General features: G+C 41.6%; 1 protein-coding gene across 3 annotated transcripts in view; it reads right to left on the reverse strand.

The window, feature by feature from the left end:
- Positions 1–1,104: 1,104 nt before the first annotated feature.
- Positions 1,105–14,979, reverse strand: part of LOC138041557 (uncharacterized) — a 14,511-nt gene continuing 636 nt past the window's right edge. The window contains exons 1-6 of one of the 3 annotated variants that reach the window (XM_068887299.1): positions 10,713–11,085; positions 6,642–7,010; positions 5,899–6,159; positions 3,443–3,823; positions 2,604–2,954; positions 1,105–2,469 (exon numbers count right to left, since the gene is read on the reverse strand). In XM_068887299.1, the coding sequence (XP_068743400.1) occupies positions 2,276–2,469; positions 2,604–2,954; positions 3,443–3,823; positions 5,899–6,159; positions 6,642–7,010; positions 10,713–10,761 (1,605 nt within the window). In that variant the 5' untranslated portion in view covers positions 10,762–11,085 and the 3' untranslated portion in view covers positions 1,105–2,275. Of the gene's footprint in view, positions 2,470–2,603; positions 2,955–3,442; positions 3,824–5,808; positions 6,160–6,641; positions 7,011–10,712; positions 11,086–14,979 lie in introns of those variants that run through there. The other 2 variants (XM_068887297.1, XM_068887298.1) reach the window with 2 other exon arrangements.

Raw genomic sequence — 14,979 nt, forward strand, 5'->3', positions numbered from 1 at the left:
TGATACCTTACAAAATAACAATGACTGTATAATTTTGTTAGGCTTGACTAGCAACACCACACAGAGAACTTAAAAAATGTAGCATAACTATTTCACACTCAAGGATCACAGGCATCTATTTTTGGGGGTCTGAGGGCTTATCTAAAGAAAAGAAAAAAAGATGTGTGGCTGATCTAGCCCTTTTACTCAATCAATTAGTACAGATCAATACAGTAACTCTCTGTTTCATATTGTTTTCAAGGTGTCAGTAAAAGGCTTTAAAGGACTTCTACATCTACATCTAATGAGTACATATTCCAGTACTCGGCAAGGTCCCTTCTTGACTTGTGGCTGTTTCTGCTTAGGTGGCCTCATACACCACAAGCCTTTTTGGAGACATCACCGCCAAGCCGGCCACTTCTGCTGAATAATTTTCATGGTCAAATATTTGTTAATCCCTCCTACGTGATTCAGTTTTTCATACATGTACTATCTGGCTGTTTCTGTGATTAAAGTTTTTAATTTCACACAGAGTTTGTTTCATTTGTTAACTTTATTTTAGGGCTGAGAGTTTGCTTTGTAAATTTCTCCCCCTCATTCTACAGACTAACCCTAAATTTTGTCTATGATTTTTCCGAAACTCACTATTCACACACACAATATTGCCCTCAAACTATGGGTAATGACAATCTGCGAGCCAGCGAGCCATGCGAGTCATGCAAATTTCGCATTTAAGTCTAAGCACCCATTTCAAATAGCGCTGATAAACAGTTATTAAGTCTAAGCACCCATTTTAAAACGGTTAGCTTTCGATAACTGTGTGACTCGCAGTCATGGCTCGCATGGCTCGCCGCCATGACTCGCATGGCTCGCTTCTTGGTTCGCATGGCTCGCAGCCATGGCTCGCACGGCTCGCATGGCTCGCACGTTTGGCTCGCTGGCTCGCTGGCTCGCACATTGGCAAAACTCTCAAGCTATCTGCTAATTAGTGAATGTTTTAGTTAGTGGAGAGAAAACCCTTCTTGTAAGGAGGATTCTTCTATCAACACCAATTAAGAAAGCTACAAAGGTTTTTTTAGATTATGCAAATCAGAAGATTTGCAATGTCACACTGTGTACATAATGTGGAAGGCAGGACTTTTATTTTCAGATAATTAATGGTAATAGGTAACAATGTTTAGCTCTATTTTCTATTTTGTGTTGAAACTAGCATGTTACCATTTCTGCTTGTGAGAGCTAACCAAAAATAGGCTTACCAAATTCTCTTGACACTGTACAACTCTTCATACTAACTAGTAAGTTACGATGGTATGTCATTTAGCCTGAGGTGCATCCTGTGTGCAGTAAGCTCTCAATAATGACAATAAAAACACTTTCCCCAAATCCTGTGCCAATAATATCTCTGAACATGACTGATTTCTAAAGACATGATTAAACTTTGCACAACTATTGTACTCATAGTAAGGCACATAATTAGCTCAATTATCATTCAACTACAGAAAATATTGTGGTAATCAGTGGCGGATCTAGACCTTGAGCTAAGGGTCGGGGGTTGCTTGCCCTGCCAGCTTTTCCTCCTGCGGTAAGGTAGTTTTGAGGTAAATGCAAGCATTGTGATAATTTGGTTCTTTCTTGGTCAGGATTTTGCTATGCCGACCATTTCTTTGGAAGCGGTCATAAGCCGGGTAATTTTTGTTTTTGAAAAGCCACAAATTCAAGAAACAACCATGGCCCGAGTACCATATGATAAACTACTTTCTAACTAAGCTTGCCCAAGCCATACTGAGGAATATTGCACCTTGGTCATTTTTGTATGGACCTCGCTGCGCTCCATCTTTAGTTCCACAATGTTCAACCAATATTCCCCAGTATGGCCCTCCAGCTCGGTTAGTAAGAGCTTAATATTTGGGTCCTTCAACACACAGCACGAGTCGTGAAAATACTCACCAGAATATAAACAAAATGTAAAAAAAAAAAAAACCATGGCTGAATAACCTTTTCTATGGAAATGGCTTGTATGGCAAAGTCCTGAACAAGAAAGCACCAATCAAAACACTTGGATTTACCTAAAGACCATAGGTTATAGGAGAGATCAGAACCAATCAAGAACAGAGGGAAAATGTTTGTTACATTAACATCAGCTATGTGTCTGGAACATCTGGAGAATTTTTTTTCTCGTTCAAATGAAAAAAGTCGTCTGTGATGTCCTGTAAAAACAATTCTTCCAATTCTTCGAGTGAGTTGCCGATCTCAACACTTGCCGCCATTTTGAAAAGGCTTTTTAGTAGACCCCAGTCTACTGCATCACACCTTTTTGCTCGGACCCGCTCGTTTCACCGCCCGGTCTCTTTCCGCCCTGGTCGCGAGGCACGACTTTGCTAGATCTGGAACAACAAGCGCATTTCCTGACGATAACGATCGCAGCCGCTACAACCGAGATGATTACGATGAGTGTTATCTGGCCTGGCGGTTCATTGATTGGCTTTGGAGCTGGGGAGAAAAAACATTTTTTAAAACATTTTTCTTGAAAATGTATTAAGCGAATTTAAAAGCATATGATATTTCCATTAGTTTAAAGTGAAGGATCCCTTTGAAATGAATTGCCAATACGGTGGGTTATTTACCAGTGGAATTGAAAACAAAAATCCTGATTGTCTTCACCGACACAGATCCTATGCTTGTCTTTATGGCCGGGTCATTCAAGAACGCCTTACTTCGTATCGTTGTTCCGTTATCCGCTTTTGTGATCCCAGAGAGGATCAAGGAACCCCTCGTAATCTTCAATCTGTTCCAATAAGGTGGCATCAGACTTCTGTCGTCTGTTACGTTGAGAGAAGCACCATTCCGAGTGTGCATGTAAGCAAAGTATGTTCCGTTCTCGTCCAAAAGCTGTATTTCTTTGAGTTGCTCCAGTGGGTATTGGCCAAGGAAGACTTGAGAAAGATTAAGATTACCTTGTAACCGAGTCCATACACCTTAGGGAAAAGAGACGAGATGGAAACATCGGGTAAGTCAGAAGAGACGATTAATTTAAGCACAATGCGTCAAAGGGGATTCTGTTCTCAATACGTTAGTTTTCTGGACCGTACGCAAGCACCTCCTTCCCAGGGGTTTTGGGACACAAAGGAATACGGCTAATTTAGACTGGTGAACAGGGGAACAATGACAAAATATCATAAACAATTTTAGGGATAAAAAAGCTGGTAACAAGTTTGAAAGTAATTTCGGGGAAAGGGGAACCGAATCAATTTTTAGGGGGAACAGGAGAACAAGGACACCCCCCCCCCCCCCTTGAAATAAACAGACGTTAACCATAGACTCGACCCCCCATTTAGACCCACGCTCATCCCAAAAGACGCCGCCCAAAAGATGCATGAAACAAAAAGTTCGAAGTCAGGTTTCGAAAAGAGAAGTAAACGAAGTTAATTAAATGGCTGATATGATTTCAATTGATAATACTTACAGACAACAGTGAAGTTCACTTCAAAACTATGACGAAGGACAGAATTATTCTGAAAGTAAATTTCCAATAAAAACTGGATACGGTCCTTGGTGTTATTCTGAGCTGTGCGCTGCACGATTAAGCTTTCATGAGCCCCAATAGACACCTTTGTGCCGTCTGGTAACTCATTGCCGTCTGGTAAACTCATTGTTACACAGTGTAGGTTCCCATTACAGTACCGTATGTCGGTCCAGTCTTCGTTATGGTATCGGAATTTCCACCATTGATCCCTGATTTGGAATCTGCTCGGGTCGTTTCCCGATAAAGTTATGGAACCATTAACACAAGCAGCCAGGCTGGTTATTCTTGTGTCTATCCTTGCTCCCATTGTCATTAAGAGTCCTGAAAATAACAAAGAAACTTGTGTGACTATAAATTTCCTTCTACTAGCAGAAATTGATTTTATCAAACGAGTTGATAAAGGTCGAATAACCACCATGAAAGATTCGGAAAGCTGACGTTTCGAGCGTTATTCGCTCCGACGAAGGGTTAACGCTCGAAACGTCAGCTTTCCGAATCTTTCACGGTGGTTATTCGACCTATATCAACTCGTTCGATAAAATCAATTTCTGTTTCAATCTCCCACCGACGCAGTACCACAGTTTCTTTGTTTGTTTGTTTGTTTGTTTTAGCAGGTTGAAGTATTGGCAGCTATTCAGCTGATGTGGACCTGCTATACCCACCCACCCATTTACTCACAGAGGACAGCCAAAACACCGGGAACTTCATCCCCTACTCTTCTCGAATAGTGTGTGGGTTCTTTAACGTCCCACAGGGAACTAATGAACATGGAATTTTTGAGACGGGGCCTACGGTTTCTAGTCCTTATCCGAGAAGACTTAAACGTCTAACCATTTGCGGATGTAATTACAAGGCAGCACTTTCTCCTCAGTTATTTAAAGACCCTGAGTGTTGGTCAAGCCGGAGTCGAACTCACGACCTCCCGCATGGCAGCCCGATGCTCAACCAATTTTGTTTTCCTTCTAATAGCGATCGGAGAGCAGCCAGTTATAATGAGTAGAATCGTTGGGTGTAACTTTTGTAAACAATGCCCTTACTTGGGCTAGCCGGTACTCTAACGAATTGCCACGCAATCAATAACTTTGATCGAGTCTTCTGGATTCACTTAATTGCAAATGATTTATCTACTGCAACATTTATATTTTGATCAATCAGTTGTAATTGCTATTACACTTTTACAATCTCGCCTCGCTCACGGTTTCTGAAGCCGAGATCTTGATTAGCGGGATCAAAAACATACAACGCATATTCGTTCCAGTCCTTCGCGTCGTTCTTGTCCAATAGGCCATTTTCGATATATTAAATATTCAGCTTGAAAGTGAGGCAGTGAGGACAAAGACAATAGAAACACGTGGGAATTAATGTGGAAAATATTTACATATCATTCACTTTCCTTTGTCTTTGTCCTCACTGACTCGCTATCAAGCTGAATTTTAATACGTCGTTCAAAACAAGAGAGAAGTCTAAAGCTACAGTCCGGTAAACGGGCATCATAGAAGAGGGTCGAAGTATCGACCTGATCCGCAAAAGTAGACCTTGACAACAAAGTACTAACTGCGACAACGTTGCATCTCGATTTGATGCCCACGCGGTATTTCCGGGCCATAAGGTCTCATGCAAGCCATACCGTCTCCGGTATGACTACTCCCCTTGTCTTTTCATGTTATGTCGTCAGGACTATTTTCCCCGCGAAGGTAGAACCACTCTAAGGAATGAAAATAAGGGGGTATTTACACTGAAGACCAAGACGAACTGAGACCGGCATGAGTTCGTATCGGCCTCTACATCCATTTCTTCCTATGCATTTACATGCGACCGGCCTAGCAATGAACACTCAGACCGGTCAAATCTGGACTTAAATGAAGCCTAGCGACTCGCTCATTCCACAACCTGGTGCGAACAAATGGTGCTCAACAAATTTCACTAATGTTTAAATTACTAATGTTTACAATAGAATTTGTTTAGTTCTTTTTCTTTCTTGAAATAAGACGTTTTTGCCCGAAATAAATGAATTTTAGAATCGCTTATTATTGATGTCCAATTTCGCGGAAAGCGCCATCTTGATCAATCGTCATTTGTGACATTGCTTTCAGACAATAGCGATATCGTTACACGTCAAAATTTGATAATGCTGGCCCCCGGAAACATTTAAAAGTGCGGGAAAATAGGCGATTTTACTTTGTAGTTTTTTATACAAACATTTTTCTTGAAAATGTGTTAAGCGAATTTAAAAGCATATGATATTTCCTTTAGTTTAAAGTGAAGGATCCCTTTGAAATGAATTGCCAATACGGTGGGTTATTTACCAGTGGAATTGAAAACAAAAATCCTGATTGTCTTCACCGACACAGATCCTATGCTTGTCTTTATGGCCGGGTCATTCAAGAACGCCTTACTTCGTATCGTTGTTCCGTTATCCGCTTTTGTGATCCCAGAGAGGATCAAGGAACCCCTCGTAATCTTCAATCTGTTCCAATAAGGTGGCATCAGACTTCTGTCGTCTGTTACGTTGAGAGAAGCACCATTCCGAGTGTGCATGTAAGCAAAGTATGTTCCGTTCTCGTCCAAAAGCTGTATTTCTTTGAGTTGCTCCAGTGGGTATTGGCCAAGGAAGACTTGAGAAAGATTAAGATTACCTTGTAACCGAGTCCACACACCTTAGGGAAAAGAGACGAGATGGAAACATCGGGTAAGTCAGAAGAGACGATTAATTTAAGCACAATGCGTCAAAGGGGATTCTGTTCTCAATACGTTAGTTTTCTGGACCGTACGCAAGCACCTCCTTCCCAGGGGTTTTGGGACACAAAGGAACACGGTTAATTTAGACTGGGGAACAGGGGACAATGACAAAATATCATAAACAATTTTAGGGATAAAAAAGCTGGTAACAAGTTTGAAAGTAATTTCGGGGACAGGGGAACCGAATCAATTTTTAGGGGGAACAGGAGAACAAGGACCCCTCCCCCCCTGAAATAAACAAACGTTAACCATAGACTCGACCCCCCATTTAGACCCACGCTCATCCCAAAAGACGCCGCCCAAAAGATGCATGAAACAAAAAGTTCGAAGTCAGGTTTCGAAAAAAGAAGTAAATGAAGTTAATTAAATGGCTGATATGATTTCACTTGATAATACTTACAGACAACAGTGAAGTTCACTTCAAAAATATGACGAAGGACAGAACTATCGTGAAAGTAAACTTCCAATAAAAACTGGATACGGTCCTTGGTGTTATTCTGAGCTGTGCGCTGCACGATTAAGCTTTCATGAGCCCCAATAGACACATTTGTGCCGTCTGGTAACTCGGATTTCATTGTTACACAGTTTAGGTTCCCATTACAGTACCGTATGTCGGTCCAGTCGTCGTTATGGTATCGGAATTTCCACCATTGATCCCTGATTTGGACTCTGCTCGGGTCGTTTCCCAATAAAGTTATGGAACCATTAACACAAGCAGCCAGGCTGGTTATTCTTGTGTCTATCCTTGCTCCCATTGTCATTAAGAGTCCTGAAAATAACAAAGAAACTTGTGTGACTATAAATTTCCTTCTACTAGCAGAAATTGATTTTATCAAACGAGTTGATAAAGGTCGAATAACCACCATGAAAGATTCGGAAAGCTGACGTTTCGAGCGTTATTCGCTCCGACGAAGGGTTGACGCTCGAAACGTCAGCTTTCCGAATCTTTCACGGTGGTTATTCGACCTATATCAACTCGTTTGATAAAATCAATTTCTGTTTCAATCTCCCACCAACGCAGTACCACAGTTTCTTTGTTTGTTTGTTTTAGCAGGTTGAAGTATTGGCAGCTATTCAGCTGATGTGGACCTGCTATACCCACCCACCCATATACTCACAGAGGACAGCCACAACACCGGGAACTTCATCCCCTACTCTTCTAGAATAGTGTGTGGGTTCTTTAACGTCCCACAGGGAACTAATGAACATGGAATTTGTGAGACGGGGCCTACGGTTTCTAGTCCTTATCCGAGAAGACTTAAACGTCTAACCATTTCCGGATGTAATTGGCAAGGCAGCACTCTCTCCTCAGTTATTTAAAGACCCTGAGTGTTGGTCAAGCCGGAGTCGAACACACGACCTCCCGCATGGCAGCCCGATGCTCAACCAATTTTGTTTTCCTTCAAATAGCGATCGGAGAGTAGCCAATTATAATGAGTAGAATCGTTGGGTGTAACTTTTGTAAACCATGCCCTTACTTGGGCTAGCCGGTACTCTAACGAATTGTCACGCAATCAATAACTTTGATCGAGTCTTCTGGATTCACTTAATTGCAAATGATTTATATACTGCAACATTTACATTTTGATCAATCAGTTGCAATTGCTTTTACACTTTTACAATCTCGCCTCGCTCACGGTTTCTGAAGCCGAGATCTTGATTAGCGGGATCAAAATCATACAACGCATATTCGTTCCAGTCCTTCGCGTCGTTCTTGTCCAATTGTCGTTAAGTCTTCAAAACAAGAGAGAAGTCTAAAGCTACAGTCCGGTAAACGGGCATCATAGAAGACGGTCGAAGTATCGACCTGAGCCGCAAAAGTAGACCTTGACAACAAAAAACTAACTGCGACAACGTTGCATCTCGATTTGATGCCCACGCGGTATTTCCGGGCCATAAGGTCTCATGCAAGCCATACAGTCTCCGGTATGACTATTCCCCTTGTCTTTTCATGTCATGTCGTCAGGACTATTTTCCCGCGCGAAGGTAGAACCACTCTAAGGAATGAAAAATTAGGGGGTATTTACACTGACGACCGGGACGAACTCCGATCGGCATGAGTTCGTATCGGCCTCCACATACATTTCTTCCTATGCATTTACATGAGACCGGTCTAGCAATGAATTAGGACCGGCCTGACTTCATCTCGGTTGGCGACGGTTGCTGGACCGAGAGGAGAGATTCTCGTACCGGTCTGGGTTCGTGCCGTTCTGATATAACTAACAGGGACTTTAAGATCTGCGACGCGACGGTAACGAAAACGTCATTTAAAATTGCAAGTTCAGGTTTATTAATCTTTTTCGTCGTTATGTCGGCTTGTCTAACTTCTAAAAACTAGTGTAACTCCCCAGGAACTGAATTAGGAGGTGCGGTATTGAATCTACGACAGGAAATTCAAATTCGCTGCCTTTTGTTCACGTTCTCCGTAAAACTTGATAATTCGTCATTTCACGTCGCAGATATGCCGAAAACGTGAAAGAAATGTACAAAAATGAAAAATGCACGTGCACAGCGTGCAAAGCTATTGTTTTTGCTCATTAAATATGCAAAATTTGTGACGTTTTCGTTGCCGTCGCGTCATAGATCTTAAACTCCACCTGGGGCCCGTTTCTCAAAAGTCCCGAAACTTTACGGGCCATTTTCGGGTGTAACAATTCCCTTTGTATCTCAAAAACGAAGACGATTTAAGTCATCAAACTTCACGGTAATTTTTCTTTTTGTTACCTTTAAAACATGTTAAAAGACCAGCTTTCCAAAACAAGCGGTTGGCAGTTTCACAAATGGCTTTTCGGGCCCGAAAAGTTATCGGGACTTTCGAGAAACGGGCCCCTGGCCCGGGTTGCTCGAAGCATGGTTAGCGCTAACCAGCGTTAACTACCATGGAGACCTATAGGTTTTGATACCTCTTAACCAACGGTTAGCGCTGACCAGGCTTCGAGCAACCGGCCCCTGGTCGATAAGGTTCAAGCTTGTTTGTTTTTAGGTCAGGCATATATTTATTAGACAAAACATATCATTTCGTCCCGAATTCAGGCACCAAGCATTTCGTCCCGGCTTCATGTAAACGGCTGCAAAGATTTCATACCGGTACAAGTTCATAATGGTCTGAATTCGTCCCGGTCTCATGTAAATAGCCCCTTAAGAAAGGTTTTATCCAATCCGCCTCAATCCTCAGGGGGCACCGCCTTTGAGTAAGTAGCGGGTTTCACGGGCTGCATAGCAACAAATGATCACATGCTGGAGGGCAAGCTCATTATTATTCCCCCAGTGGGACATTAAAACAAAGAGACCTGAACCAGTCAAGCTTGACTTGCCTTTGTATCTTTCACCTCTTCAGAGCTCTGATTTGACAAAAACCTCCTTATAAACGGGAGTGAAAACAAAAAACTGTACGGAAGAATTTCCCTCGTTACTTGAGCCAAGGGAGTTCGGATGACAAAATGCTCCCTGCTTCGCAAGCTGTAAATGCTTCAATGAACCGTAATTAAATCCCAATTAAATGAGTTAATTTTGATGGTAGTTATGGTAGCATGACAACTGTCACGAGATCGAAGTAAAGTAGCTGTGCTTGTATAGGAATTTTCGGCTTCTTACACAATTTAACTCATTTGAATGATCGGTTACAAGGATCGGTTTAAAGGTCGGTTGCAAGGAATTTATCTAGCAGAAAGTAGCATATTGAAAAAAAAAAAAGCCTTATGATGTCACCGACATTAATTATACTTGCAGCCAAGTGATTGAACCACGACAATGCGATTAAATTAATGCTGTTTGTTGACAATATTCAAAGATAAACACAGCTCGTCTATATCAACACAAGTGGTCATTGAACCATTATTCCACTAATTTAAAATGAACTTGTATTTTAGCCAGCTGAAATAAACCAATAAAAAGTATGAAATTGAGCAATTGCGCATTTCAACACTTACAAATAAGCTTTATGGAACTTCCCTTTCATCTCCGAGTTACAATATTTGAAAACTCAAATGGGAAGATTTTGTAATTTCTGGCCATTCGCTTGATGGTGTATTTTCACACAGGAGGCCCACACAATCGGATGTGTAGCCGATTGTTATTTTATAGTAAATGTACTAGATTTACCGTTTGCTTCACCTATAGGGATATATCGTCAACTATGTATGTAAATCAATGATAAATAAACGTTGAATTACCTTACCTGTGGTTTATAGTCGTCCTTTTACCTCAAAAGCGGTTTTTTTGAGCGATCTTGAATGAATTTGAGTTCGCCGTTGACTGTTCCATATATATCTTATAAAAAACGGCGAACTCAAATTCATTCAAGATCGCTCAAAAAACCGCTTTCAGTGAGGTAAAAGGACGATTAAACTGAGTCTGGCCCAAAACATAAACTCTATTGATCTCAATTATCTCACCCACGCGCTGTGGGTTTTTAAAACAGTAACTGTATTAAACTGAACAAACATATAGTATATATCATCTACTCACGTACCGTATCCGGTTAATAAGAATGCGAACGTTAACATCTTCAAGTTCATCATCTTGTGTTACCAAGTTGAGCTTTGCAGTACAGTTAGTCTGGCGGATATGTGAAAAATGCTGCACTTTGTGAAGAAAGCATCAAATTTTGCTCAGAGGTTGTTTATGGCAACCTAAAGAGATTTTGATATGGAGCCATTGACAGAAATTAGGTCTAGGCCATTTAAGGAGCCATTATGCATGAAAGCGAGGCTAGACTTACAAGATAGCCATTCTGGCCTATTATATTAATTCAAAATGTTCCAAATTACATTGGTATTAGTTATATTTGTCGTCATGATATCATCACCTAACAATTCAACACAGGAAACTATAAGCTTTTATTTTTTACGCACGACAAGGCAATTTTCGTTATGACCTTGGTCTTCACAACTAAACTGCTGTTCTTCTGACTAGGTTTGCTTCACATGTAACACCTGTCAATGATTATAAGACAACGAAACTAGTTAGGAAGTGTTTTCTTTAGTGTGAGCAGTTAAAACACTTTCAGAGAAAATACGAGTTTTTGTAAGAAAGTCTCAGTATTTAAAAGAAGATCACGTGACCTCGAAACGAGGGCGCCATCTGCAGTTAACCAGCGTCTTCTCTCGTTGCTATATTAAATACCTCACACCTCAGCAACATTGTTGCCAAATAAATTTTTAAAAGGTGCGTGGTACATTAGGGATTGAGGGGAGGGGTGTATGAATGACTTGTGATAGTAACTGCAGGCTGCAACAATAGCGGCCATCTTGAATTTTTCAGTACAATGAAGCTGTGGCACGACTTTTGGGAGCATTATATCAAGTTTTGGTTAATCAGTTATTCTGCCTACCTTGAGTAGCGTAATCAATCTATTACACAGTCTTCACCACAACCGCAAAGTGCAGTGCACCTAAGAGCCACTCTGATGCATGAGCAGTTAGACCTGCAACCTTTCTTGCAGCAACATTTAATAAGTGCATCACAAGATGATGATCCGGCTGGTAATGTCGTCCAGAGGGGCTTCCAGCCAGCATCAGTCGTCATCCATCTCCATTGACTTGGACATGGCAAGTTCATCACTGGAACAGTTGCTTGACCCCAGCAATGTCCACCCTGGTATGTTGCTCTTCTAGTATGCTGGATAAGAGCAGCTTGAGTTGGGGGTATAGATTCAATAGACTTTTTCCCTTCTGTGCAAACAGCTGCTTGCTTGCCTCATCATTCTGGCACTAGAGCGGTCATACAGAAGAACAACGAATCGTTCTAGCTTTCTCAAGCATTCTTCACTCACATCATCTGGGTTGTTAGACAATTCCAGGAAAGCAGAGGTTGCTTCTTCACAGGCCATCCACGTGATCCATGCAGTCTTCTTCCCTTTCCCAGAGAAACAAGAAACAGTATCACAACCAGTAAAGGCGTGAAATACGGGTAACGACCTTGGCTTTTCAGGACCAACAAGAGATGCAATGGCATGAACAGCTATATATCTCAAACTGGTACCAGTGCCAAAGGCAATCCACAACTCATTGATGTTAAGCTTCTGGGTTATGCCAATATGCAGATGATAACGACATCATTGTCAACAGTACGGATGAGGATGTTCTCGTATCCTGCTTTCGACGCATCTGCTGCATGAACCATAATTCTTGTGTCTGCTTCCTCGTGGTTACATGGAGTAAGTCCGCAGTGGACTACAAAGAACCTGTTTTCCTTTCATAGTAATGACGTGCTTGCCATCGCTGAAATCTACATGGGAAGCTGCTCTACTACAAACCCTATACTTCCTTCTTGTTTGCATCTACATGCACGAATTCCTTCCAGTTTTTTGGCACAGTTGTCAAAGACTGAATACGCCCACGAATACCACACCCCCTTTCCTCTGGTCGTTGTTTTTTAACTGTTTGATACATACTCGTCCCATACAGGAACCGATGACCCGGAGCCTACAACTCCATTGCGTTCGTGTCACGGCGTTTTCACAGACCGATATATTTTTACATTGAATTTCCCGCAAATGAGACTCCCGCAGGAGCCCGATGACCAATTACAAGAAACTAACCTGACGTCATAGGGTCACCGAACCGGAACTGCCTTTGTTTTTTTCGGCAAAGGTAGTCTAAAAATAGATCGGTCTGTAAAAATGCCGTGACATTGGCCCAGTATGGGAGTTGAAGGCTCCTGGTCATGGGTTCCTGTCCCATATGATGTCTGCACTCTTGAAATGTTTTTACTGTATTTGTTGCTTTCAGCATGTTAATAGCTGTTGCACCATCAATTATAGCTGCATTTATTGGTGTCGGGGCACTGGATCGAGGCTGCGACAGTGATTGAATGCAGTCTGTCAGGTCGGATTTCTTTCCTGGAAGACGAAGCTGTCCACTTTGTGATGGTGGACAACCTTGGTTTTCATGTTCAAAAAAATCGTCCAAGTCTTTTTCTCTAGTTTGACCCGAGAAAAACAGCCGTGACAAAAGTGCACAGTCACTCTTTAAAGATGAGATTTGCTGCTTGTCTTTGGATGGTTCTTTCTGCCGAGGACTTCTGAACAATGGAAGCTTATTCTTCTTAGTAGAATCATGCATGTTCTTTGTTTTTTTTTCACTTAATCTCTCCTTGACAAATGTTTCGAAGTGTTTCGACCTCTTCTACCCTTTAAACTACAGAAGCATCGGCTAGATCTTTTGCGTCAAGAACGAGAAGATCTCCACTTTCATCAGTGAACGGGTTTCCCATGACATCAATGACCGAGATTAAGGACATCCTTAGCGAAAGATATCTGGGTGCTTTTTTCCTCTTCGTGATGTTTTGTTGACCCAGGTTTCATTTCCTCGTCTGTATCTGAGGAAGCTTCAAATTCTGCTATCAACCCTGCAACGTCTGGACCAGAAATCATCCAGCGTCGTAGAGCGGCAGGATTTTCTGTCAGCCAAACAGCTCCCCCGTCACCCTTCACCATAGCATTATTTTGTTCATGTGCTTGGTCAATGGCGATGGAAGAAAACACTTTAGCAGTCTTCTGTACTGTAAATTCACCATTGAGAAGTTGCACATACGTCTATATATACTAAGACTACAGTTCTCCAAATCACCTATTATTAATTCAGCATCTCTTTACGAGTCTCAACTTCGCCATTAATTTCCATTTTTAAGTTACGTGAAGTACTTCACCAAAAGTAATGGGAAAGAACTTTTTTGTATTTACTGTACAAGCACATGTAAAACTCTAACGGAGACTGAAGGTAATTCAGAATTTACAAGATCATAGGTGATCACAGGTAAAAGGAACATGGAGATGGGTTAGCAAGTGAAGTTATAATACCAAAAAGCAAGAAATACTAGTGTATCCAAAGTATTAATATTTACATCGCAGGCGAAATAGATATTTTATGATTTTAGCCTCGTTTCCATGCGAAACAACCCCTAAAATGGCCTTCACATGATTTTTAGCGGTGGCTCCATATCAGAGGGTTTTCAGTGTATCCTAAGCTACCTATGTGCAAAATTTGGTGATTTCTTCACAAAGTGCACGATTTCCCTCAAATATGCACATATCCGCCGGACTTTTTTGCTGACCAAACACTTTCGGTTTTAGTCGGGGAATTCGGCCGGGAATAATCACTTCAATTTGGGGTTTTTATGCGATACAATACCCAATTAACCAATAAGGGTGATTTTTATTATGTCCCTTACTGACGAGATGTACACAAGCTAAACAAGTTTTAAACATATCAAGCAATTTTTAAGCATATCAATCTTTCCCGTTTGTCTTTAAGCCTGCCTCGCTGATAGCAACAATTATCGAACAACTTCAAAACGCGGGCGCTTCGACTTTTCACATCGTTTAAACTTTTGAGTCTTCTTCAAATAAAGCGAGCAGCTCAAGCCCGCCGCACACTAGAGCTACAGTCTGTGACAAAATGCCTTGGAACAGTACGCGACTATACAGATCAAAAGCATTCACGCCTTACTCTCCGCTCACAATGTTGTTTGAACGCGAGTTTTTGAGCCCATTTGCCAAAACAACATTGTGGGAGGGCAAGGTATTGTAACGTGTTTCAACAATTTTGTCCGAGACTGTAGCAGCTTAGCAAAGTTTCACTCGTGCCTGTTTGCGTACGCAAGCACGTTCACCAAAGTGTGTCGACCGTAATAGGTACACGGAAGGAGAGAAAACGTTGGATAGGATAAATGACATGAAACCGCATTTGCTGCCAGACACGGATCGTGCGTGAGGCGATGATGTAGCGATCCGATTT

This window comes from Montipora capricornis, chromosome 3, assembly GCF_036669925.1.
Source record: "Montipora capricornis isolate CH-2021 chromosome 3, ASM3666992v2, whole genome shotgun sequence".
NCBI classification, from domain to species: domain Eukaryota; kingdom Metazoa; phylum Cnidaria; class Anthozoa; order Scleractinia; family Acroporidae; genus Montipora; species Montipora capricornis.